This window comes from Populus euphratica, unplaced genomic scaffold (assembly GCF_000495115.2).
Source record: "Populus euphratica unplaced genomic scaffold, PopEup_1.0 scaffold1240.1, whole genome shotgun sequence".
Classification (NCBI taxonomy): Eukaryota; Viridiplantae; Streptophyta; class Magnoliopsida; order Malpighiales; family Salicaceae; genus Populus; species Populus euphratica.
In genome coordinates, this window is record NW_011501099.1 from 8,824 (window position 1) to 18,462 (window position 9,639).

The window sequence follows — 9,639 nt, forward strand, 5'->3', positions numbered from 1 at the left end:
AACAGTGTTCTGGTTTGGACTGCACCAGCATCTATTTTCTAAGTTTGACCATCTCTTTGTCCTTTCAATTTCAGTTCTTAAACTCATCAATCAATCCTTTCATTTATGTGATAGGCCTGTATTTAAAATGAACATTTACCATAAATTAAAGGTATCTTGTATTATTAGATATGTTATTATAAAACATGTTTTAGTTAAGGAGTTATTATAAAATTTTGATAAAAATACACTTTTAAGTATTAATCAAATACCTGATAATATTTACAAGTATTAACATTATTTGAATAACATAACTAGTATACTCAAGTTAATAATTTATAATCTGATTGAAACCTCCTCTATGTGTGGTTTCCATTTTAGTAATAAAAGTTTATACTATAGTTATTTGAAATACCATTAGTAGATCTTCTAACCTTGACATTTATTGTTATCATTGTTTAATCCTTACATTGATTTTTCATCTCAAAGTTCTCATTAATTTCTTCTTTTTTTTCTTCTATTATTATTATTCTTGTTATTGTTGTTGTTGTTGTCGTCGTCGTCTTGTTCTTATTTATAATTTCTATAATTAATCTCCCTGTAGTTTGATCCCGGTCTTGACGTATTATTTATTACTTTGACACTCCTGTACTTGAGAGAAGACATCAATATTTTGCTCGTGTCACAAACCTCAATGTCAGCCTTAAATTTCAACACCTTTTTTATTTTGGTCCTTGGTCATATATTTATGCAAACTGATCATCAGACTTTCAATTCTCTTCAATTTTGTCCTTGATTTGAATCAATTGGTTCCTAAAAATTTAGTATCTTTTTTAAAATGGTTATTGGTTGTGAATTTCTTCAATTTGATCCCTAATCGACCTTAAACTTTTGATTTTATTACAATTTTACCTTTTATTTCAATTAATTAATTTAGTAAAAATTAAATTCGATCTTCTAAAATTTCAATCTTCTCAATTAAGCTCAAATTAGGCTCCCAAACTTAATTTTTTTACCATCTAACCTCTTAATAAAATTAATTTGACCTATTTAAAGTATAATTAAGTATTGTACCTAATTAAATCATGTAATTGGACTCAAATTAATTTTTAAACATAATTAAATCTTAAATTTGATCCATGATTAAATTAAATTGGCCTATTAAAAATTTAATTATGTTATTGGACTTAATTTTTATGCAAATTTGTCCAATGATCATTTAATTTGACATTGAATCTGTATTATCTCTCTAGTTTTGAGTATAATATGGTATAATTATATTTTTGATTCCATTAAAAATTGCATCTTGATTTTTTTATATATGAATCCTTCCGCAGTTATTTTTTAAAAAAATATCAGTTTTTCTATTATTATTATTATTTATTTATTATTTTTTATAAGAAAGACAAAACACAAAAATAAAAATAAATGATGACAACAAAGATCTCTACTCCAGTTTCTCGAAGTCTATCCCTTGACCATATCATCATAGCATCTCTCTTTTTTCTAGTCTATATAATGTTAGAGGGAGTCGCTTATCCTAACAATTGATGGTGTTGGAACCAACCTTTTCTAGTGCTGGTATCGAGAACCAAAACCAACCAACCTTTTCTAGAAAAGCTTATAGAGTGGCAACCATTGTAGTCTTAACAAACGAAGAGACTATTGCTTAGAACATGAAGCTTTAGGTGCCAGTCTCCTTTTACATGTAGCTGGCTAACCGAACACTAAAAGCACCCATATTTCTTTCCATCTCTTCCAAAGAAACCTCCGCCTCTGTCTTTTCAGTCTTTTCCTCTTCCTTCTCCTCTTCTTTGGTGGTATTCGTGGAAGGGTGATGAAATCTCCTAATTCAATTGAGATAACCAAGGCCACCTGCCATTATCAGTAAAATAAAATATCAATATTGAGTTCAATGATAGAAAGCGCTCCCTACGGAATATTATCCCTTCGCCGGAAGCACGACATTGTATTGATTATAGCTCTGATATAATTGATTCCTAAGGTGCCTCTTTCTAACTTAGTTATGATATTCTTTAACCAGTTAGTTTTTAAATTTATTTTAAAAAAAATTATTATTAATTTAAATTTTATGAATTTTAGAATTATTAAAAATTTACATGATTATTTATTTTAAAATTTATAAAATTAATTAAAATATATACAAATTAATATAAATATTCATATTATTAATAATAAAAAACATATCACTTCATGTTCACGAGGGAAGGCACAACATTGTACTTTCCTCTAGGAACTCTTCAAGACACATGACTTCGCCACTCTCTACAAGACCAGACAGCAAGATGGGATCAATGTTTATAACTACGATTCATTTTCCTCTTCTTTTTTTTTAATAAAATCTAATTTTTAACCTCTCTCAAAAACTTTGTTGTAAATTTTATTTTATCTAATTTATTTATTATTATTGTATTTATTATTTATATTATTAATTTAACTAATAATCGAGTCTCAATTTTTTTTATATGTTTTTATATATAAGATAAAAAATTTAGAACCTGTTTGGAAGTGTGATTGTTGTTATTTTTTAAATAATTTTTCATATTAAAATACATGTCAATAATATTTTTTTATTTTTTAAAAATTATTTTTAATATCAGCATATCAAAATAATTTAAAAATAAAAAAAATTTAAATTTTTTCAAAAAAAAATTTTAAAACACAAAAACAGCTGGCCACGGCGAAGCTTCAGACACAAATTTAGTTTAACACTGTTTCATTTGCCTCCATGGCTTTACATTATTATTATTATTATTATTTAACGAAATACACCCATGAAAGGGAAAAAAAATGAATAGAATCTGAATCATGTGTGTGAAAACTAGATGGACAAAAGAAATAATAATATTATTACCAGATATAGATGCTTTCCCAATTCAAGCAAACATATATGCTCCAAGTGCTCGAATTGAAGGAGATCTTCTTAACAAATGATTGCTTTGCCATTTACGCCTTACCAACAACGTTTGATTGTAGTTACTTCCAAAGCTGCACTCACATTCTCTCTGCAACTCATACAGCTACACAGGCAAGTCCAAGAAGATCTCGAACTTTTCTGGTTCTTAGAAGAGACCCATTTGTTTTTGGCCAATTGGGTGTCCTTCTTTTGGTTGTTCTGGATTGATTCTTGCAAGAACTGAATCTTGGTTTTCCAGTTCAGGTAAGCCAAGTGGTTCTTTTATACCCATTTTCTTGGATCTTCTTTTAAATTTAGATGTTTGAAATTGCGTTTTGTTTTTATTGCTTTTTAATAGCCAGCCTTTGGTTGTTTGGATTCAGTTCATTGATTTCTGTTAAAAATTTCAAGCGTATACAATTTTAGTTACTTATCTTTTTAATGGATTCTCTTGGTTGCCAAACAAATCGTTGCCATTAAAGTTTGTTTTAAAGTGACTTCTTTTGATCTGTAAATTAAAGCATGCTTCTTGGTTTTCTTTGTAGGCTTTGATTTTGTTACCACGATTGTTTAATAGCCGAAAATCCCCGAAGATTCTGGCTGGAAAAGTAGCTCAAGTTTGATTCTCGTAGATGATTAGAATTGGCTTTTTTTTTTTTAATGGATGAAAAAGGCTGCTGATTATCTAGGAAATGAGTCGATCACCGTCATTTGCTGTTAAACAGGAGCTTAGTCTAAAGACTGATTTGGAATCTTTGCAGCAATGGGTTGTTGCCTTTTGCATTATTAGATTTGATCTTGAACAAGGCCAGCTTATTGAAGAGTGTTATCCACCTGGTTCACTTTCGAATGAAGAGGAACTTGATGTTGCTTTTAGTTCATTTCCGGATTCTGTTTCCCAGAACCAGAACCGTTCAAGCATTCATGATTGCATATTCTTTTTCCGCATCCAAAGGCGGAAGAGTTCTGAACAAAGAAATGTGAATTCATCAGAGACAGTAGAAATTGATGATAAAGAAGTATCTTCAAATTCCATGAAAGAGAAGGTGATTAATAGAAGAAAAATTAGAAATGATACCAAACAATTGAAATACTTGTATGGCTATGTATTTAACAGGCAACGGCATGATGAGAAGCTAAGAAGAGGCGGAGAACAAAAATCTGTGGTGATATTATCACACAATCCTTACTCCAGTGTGTTTAGGCCTTTGTTACAAATCATGGGTCCTTTATATTTTGATATAGGAAAGAAAGCTCTTGAGCATATTGCTGCTTATGTTTCAATGTGGCCTGCTCCTGCACCTGGTAAACACATGGAACTTCGAATTGGGAATGCCTTGCTTAAAGTTAGCTTGCCACCTGCTCATAGTCTGTCTTTTGAAATTGGGATGTTTGAAGAATCTGCTTCTGGCATGGCACCTTTTCTTCCAAATAATCAGTCAATTCCACAGGGTCTGTTTCATGATTCAGATATATTTGGTACATTCCGGAGCATTTTGTTGCAGCTCTGGTTGTTATGGGAACTGTTACTTATTGGTGAACCCGTTCTAATCATAGGACCAACACCTCCCCAGTGTTGTGAGGCAGTTGCTAGTCTAGTCAGTTTGGTTGCTCCATTGCCATGCAGTATTGATTTTAGGCCATACTTCACTATCCATGATCCTGATTTTAAGCATTTAAATTCACTTCGAGAAGGAGACACTTTCCCTCCTATGATTTTGGGTGTGACGAATCTATTTTTCCTTAAAGCTCTTCGTAATATTCCCCACATTGTTTCAGTTGGCAGCCCTGCTCTTAATTCAAATCAGGTTCCCTTTGCAAGTAGGTCTGCTGGCAGGATTCATGGAAGACTAGAAGGATTTGGTCTTCAGCAGCTTTCCTTGAAGAAGTTTTTTCCTTCAAGTTTGTTGAGTGCTGTTAAGTTAAGGAGAGATGGTCCTCTTTGCCTCATGACAGAACATAAGGAAGCTGTTTGGAGCACCTATGTCGCAACAACTAAGCCTGACACCTCTATCTTGAATAGGCTTATTGATGCTGGGATGTTACCAAGGGTTGAGGAGTCAATGTCAGTTGTTAACAATGAAATATTGCGCCGTCATTTCTTAGAGCTCACCACCAACTTTTTGGCTCCTTTTGGCCCTTATTTTAGGGCCACAACTCCTTCTGAAGGATCTCTTCCATTCATGGACCCTCCCCCTCTTCCTCCATTTGATGCTGATGAATTTTTGGCAAACTTATCAGCAAGAGGTGTGGGGAAGTTTCTGTCGAAGCGGATGAAGTCTAACTGGCTGGATTTATACAAGTAATAATTGTTAAGCTGCTATTAATATTATTTATGACTTTCTTTTTTCAGTTTGTTTTGTTGCTTCTGAGTCCTTCATTCAAATCTGGTCATGTTTTCAATGCTTGTTTCTGACATGAGGATGGGTTACGTTGCTGTTCAGGAGGTTCCTGAAAGGGCCAAACTTCATGCCATGGTTTCAAAGAAGGCTCGCAGTTGCTGAACAAGAACAACATAGACTCTGGAGGCAGGCAAGAATGAAAGCTGACATAAAGCTGCTCATATCGAAAATGCCAGAATTGGAAATTGTTGATTATTTCAATGCTATTGAAAGACATCTCCAGGGAGAAATTCAGGTAAATTATTCTGTTTCTTCTCTTGTTATCTTTATTTCCTAGGGCAATATGTCCAGACTGTATGCCTTTGTCCTTTTGAATCTGTCACAATTTTGTAATAACACATTCTATGCCTGCAAGCATCTAAGCTTTGGTTTCGTAGTTTACAAATAAGAACAACTATACAAAAATAGGAGTTACGTGACCTTTGGTCAACATCTATTGGGAAAAAAACATGAGACTTTTTTTTTTTTTAATTGGAGTTAAATATGCACTCATCTTTGGAAAGAAGTAAAATAACTGTAATACACACACATAGATGTAGAAAAAGAACTGAAATACATACATGCATGCAACTACAGCTGCAGAAACAGCACATGCATGCATTCAAGCACGCATGTTACACATCCCATGCAGCTGCAGAAACAGCACACACTTGCATTTGAACACACATGTCACATATATGCATGCAGCTGCTGAACTCAGCATGACATTTTAGGGAAAAATGCTACAAATGTACACACAACCAGCAGAAGTCTTGCTTTTGAGGTGAATCTCAGGATAGTTTAATCCCTTCCCCCAGGCTTTGCTGGTTTTCCATTGTAGAGGGGTATGGAATCCTTTGTGGAAGGATTTCATTGCGTAGGTAGTTTAGACCTGTATACCTCTTTATGCTCAACTATAATGTGGTGAGTTTCAGAATTAAATATATTCGAAGATCTACACATTATGTCACAAGTCTCTCCAGAAGAAGAAATAACAGAAAGAAATGGGAATTAGGGCAAGATTGATTTGTAAGATGTGACCATTGCAATTCTGTAGCTGCTGGATGAAACGCAGTCTCTACTTAAATGTTTTTGTTCTTTTAACTATGTTACGAGGCATGCCAAGATGTTTGCCATCATGAAAATTAGATACTAGCATTTGGAAGTAATTACCACTTTGATGATACAACTTAACATGGCAATTTGAAAACCTAGTTTCCATTTTACTGTGGGTAAATGTCTCTGTAACACGTGCATAAATCGTGTGAGTTCTAGATTGTGAGAGAAAGAAGAAATTATGTCTTGCTTTAAAGGCTGCTATGCGGTATAATTAGTGATGCTGTCAGAGGCTTTTTTCCTGGCAAAGCTTCTTTCCAGTAAATTTTTCACAGCTTGTTTTGCAGGCCTCTTTGAGCAGGGTAAACCAATGATTGGAATTTCTATTTTCAGGACAAACAAATATTTATTCACACTGCTGCTCTTTAGTGAACTCTGATCTCATATTTATATGTATATACACATTCCATGTTCTAATTTGCCATGTTTCTGTCACGTTCAAAATAAAAATAGAAAATCCTCTATCTTTGTTCATGTGTTAGGTTATAGCAGAGAAATATTTTTGATTTTTCATTATGCAATCATCAGATGGAGAAGTTAGGAAGGGCTGCTGTTGACTTTACAGAAACTTGCCAGAAATTGAAGAAAGATCTGCAGGCAGTGTTCGATGTCCTTCCTAAAGACATGCAGCAGCTTTTGCTTATGAACCCTGAAAGAGCAGCTCTTTTACAACCAAGTTCGGAGCCAACAAAACTTCCTGGCCGCCCATCCTTACAAATTGGAGTTGTATCTTCCACATCATCCAGATAAATTGCAAAGCATGGATCAGGATTTAGGGCTTTGTTATATGTTGTCTTCTCAGGCTGCTGAAGACCTGCACAGCATGTAAATATGTTGTAGTGTCCTTGAGTCACTGGATTGGGGGTATTTTCTCCCACCTAGGACATATTTCTTCTTCTTGGTGAGAATACTACATCCTCAATATATTTCTGACTTATTACAGTAATCTGATTTACTTATCATTTCCCTTCTTTTGAATTTTGTTCCAGATGTGTGTCACAGCTGTCGTTTCCTCCCCATTTTAACTCAATTCTTTTGCAATCCTACATGTTTGATTGTTCAAACCTACGGGGGAGATCAGTCCTTGAAGTGTATATTTCTTGAAGCTAAGCGGTGGTTGGTTATACGTTAATATAAATATATTTAATTTATTAATAAAAATTTATTTATTTTTAATATTTATTAAATATTTTATTAATAAATTTTGATGCAAATTTTTTGATCACACCATTATATAATTTTTAAAGTAGATAATAATTCAAAAAGTGGAAAATCCAGTTTGACATACTCTCAATCTAGAGATAACTATGCATTTAAAAATCAAAGGTATTGAAAAAACATTTTGATCAAAAATAACTTTGTATCTAAGAATTCTGAGTATATTAATAACTTATGAAATTAATTAATTTTTAATAAGTTAATATATGATTTTTGTTTATAAAAAAAAAAGTTGTTTTGCAACAAATAAAAAAAAAGGTCATATTATTCTTCAACTTGCTACCCAAACTTACAAGTAAGAAAAAATAAGAAAAAACATAATATAGTCCTATCTAATTAACTTTAATGGATTCATTATAGATTGTAAGCTAATAAATTTAAATTAATAATAAACTAATATATATTTAATAATGAAATAAACTTTTAAATAATATCTAATGACCCAAAACAAACTTAAATTAAAAATCACTATTCAACGTTAAATAAATAAATAAATTAGGAAAATAAAAACAAAGAACGGACTCTCCAACACTATAACCAATAATGTACAGCCGGTCTATAGTATCTCAACTATTGGGAGCTCTTAATCAGTATTGAGCACTCACTCTGAGAAAATCATGGTCTTGAAACAACACGTAGCTGATCTCATCCAGTAATATAAGCAACTATCGGTAGATTACAAACAATTATGTCAAATTGTCATAGATATAAAATCATAGATGAATGGTATTTGTGTGCCTTTTTTGTTATATGGTCCCTAGAGTGACCAGTCTCTTCCTCCCCCTCCTCCTCATATGTTTCCACAATTATTCTAGTTTAATTTTTTTTTTTGAAACAGTATAAAATTGTAATGAATATTTTATACAATTTTATTTGCTTAATTGGTTTTTTTACTACTATTCTATACAATTTTATATTATTTATTCTACACAATTTTATTTTTTAAAATATCACCGACATATTTAAAGATAAAATTATGTCATCAGTATTTTACAGAGAACTGCAAAATATTTAATGCATATGCCACAATCACTAACATTTTATAGACGGAATAAATTTATTGATATTTCACATAGAGTTATAAAATATTTATTGTATATGCCACAATCACTAATATTGTTATTTCATCAGTGATTTTATCAATGAAACAATAGATGAAATAAATTCTTCAATATATTTCTAGCAAGAATGTTTTTTTTTCCACATATTTTCCGTTTGTAAAACCATGAGTTTTTTTTTTTGGTTATCAACAGAGTTAGCAACAAAACATGAAATCACCGATGAACGGTATTTCGACGGACTTATTTCTTTTGTGATTTAGTCTATAAAATTTTTACAGATAGAATGGCAAGCTTATACCGATAGATAATATATGTTGATAAAACTGTTAAATATTATAGTGATAAATTTTAAAAAAATATTACAAATACTAAAATAAAAAAGTAAAATAAAAGACATGTATATGTATATATATAACAATGATGAAATTGGAGTGTTTTAATCAAAAATAGGTATCTTGGTCCAGAATTTATGTTTTTGTTATAATAAGTATTCTAGGTAAGCTTGCATCTACCAAATTAAATTTTTATACCCCAAACAAGACTTGTGAAATACAATTTACACTTTTGCCCATCAGTATTATTAGTGTGCAGAGGAATTTGAACTGGAAACAACAGAAAGAACATATTCTTGGCCCCTAGCTCATAACTAAGTCACTTATTTATAGTTAAAATTCTTATTCCCTTTTGTATTAAAAAAAAAAATTGATCCCATGTTTTGCCAATCCCTTGCTCATGAAAATTTATCCGGGAAGCATTTAATGTGTCGACGTGTTCACAACATCTAAAACAATTCAAGGTCTCCACATTGATCATATATTTGTAGTTGTCATTTGCACGTTATTTCATATAAAAAAACTATGTATAATTTAAAACGAGAAACAAATAAATGCAAACAAAAGAACCCTGGTTTCGGTCCAACAGTTGATACCAGAAGATCAGAAGCAGTTCAGTGAAGTCATGACGGTTC

The 9,639-nt window shown here is 31.8% G+C and overlaps 1 protein-coding gene across 3 annotated transcripts; it reads left to right on the forward strand.

Moving 5' to 3' along the window:
• The first annotated feature begins 2,784 nt into the window (after window positions 1-2,784).
• On the forward strand, window positions 2,785-7,524 carry LOC105117244 (protein DENND6A-like). Of its 3 annotated transcripts, none has more exons than XR_840704.1 (5): window positions 2,785-3,160; window positions 3,442-5,198; window positions 5,341-5,533; window positions 6,922-7,294; window positions 7,383-7,524. XR_840704.1 is itself a non-coding variant. In XM_011014838.1 (4 exons), the coding sequence occupies exons 2-4, from the start codon at window positions 3,589-3,591 to the stop codon at window positions 7,141-7,143; spliced, it is 2,025 nt and encodes a 674-aa protein (XP_011013140.1). In that variant the 5' UTR covers window positions 2,785-3,160; window positions 3,442-3,588; the 3' UTR covers window positions 7,144-7,371. The 3 variants fall into 3 exon arrangements, 1 of the variants encoding a protein (XP_011013140.1); XR_840705.1 differs by having other exon boundaries at window positions 2,785-3,028; XM_011014838.1 differs by lacking the exon at window positions 7,383-7,524 and having other exon boundaries at window positions 6,922-7,371.
• The last annotated feature ends 2,115 nt before the right edge of the window (window positions 7,525-9,639 follow it).

What these genes read in the sequence shown, in the direction of transcription:
- LOC105117244 (XM_011014838.1), top strand. Translation starts at nt 3,589, where the DNA reads ATGAGTCGATCACCGTCATTTGCTGTTAAACAGGAGCTTAGTCTAAAG. An exon ending in AACTGGCTGGATTTATACAA is followed by an intron (nt 5,199 to 5,340) that starts GTAATAATTGTT and finishes GTTGCTGTTCAG; the next exon opens with GAGGTTCCTGAAAGGGCCAA. An exon ending in ATCTCCAGGGAGAAATTCAG is followed by an intron (nt 5,534 to 6,921) that starts GTAAATTATTCT and finishes TGCAATCATCAG; the next exon opens with ATGGAGAAGTTAGGAAGGGC.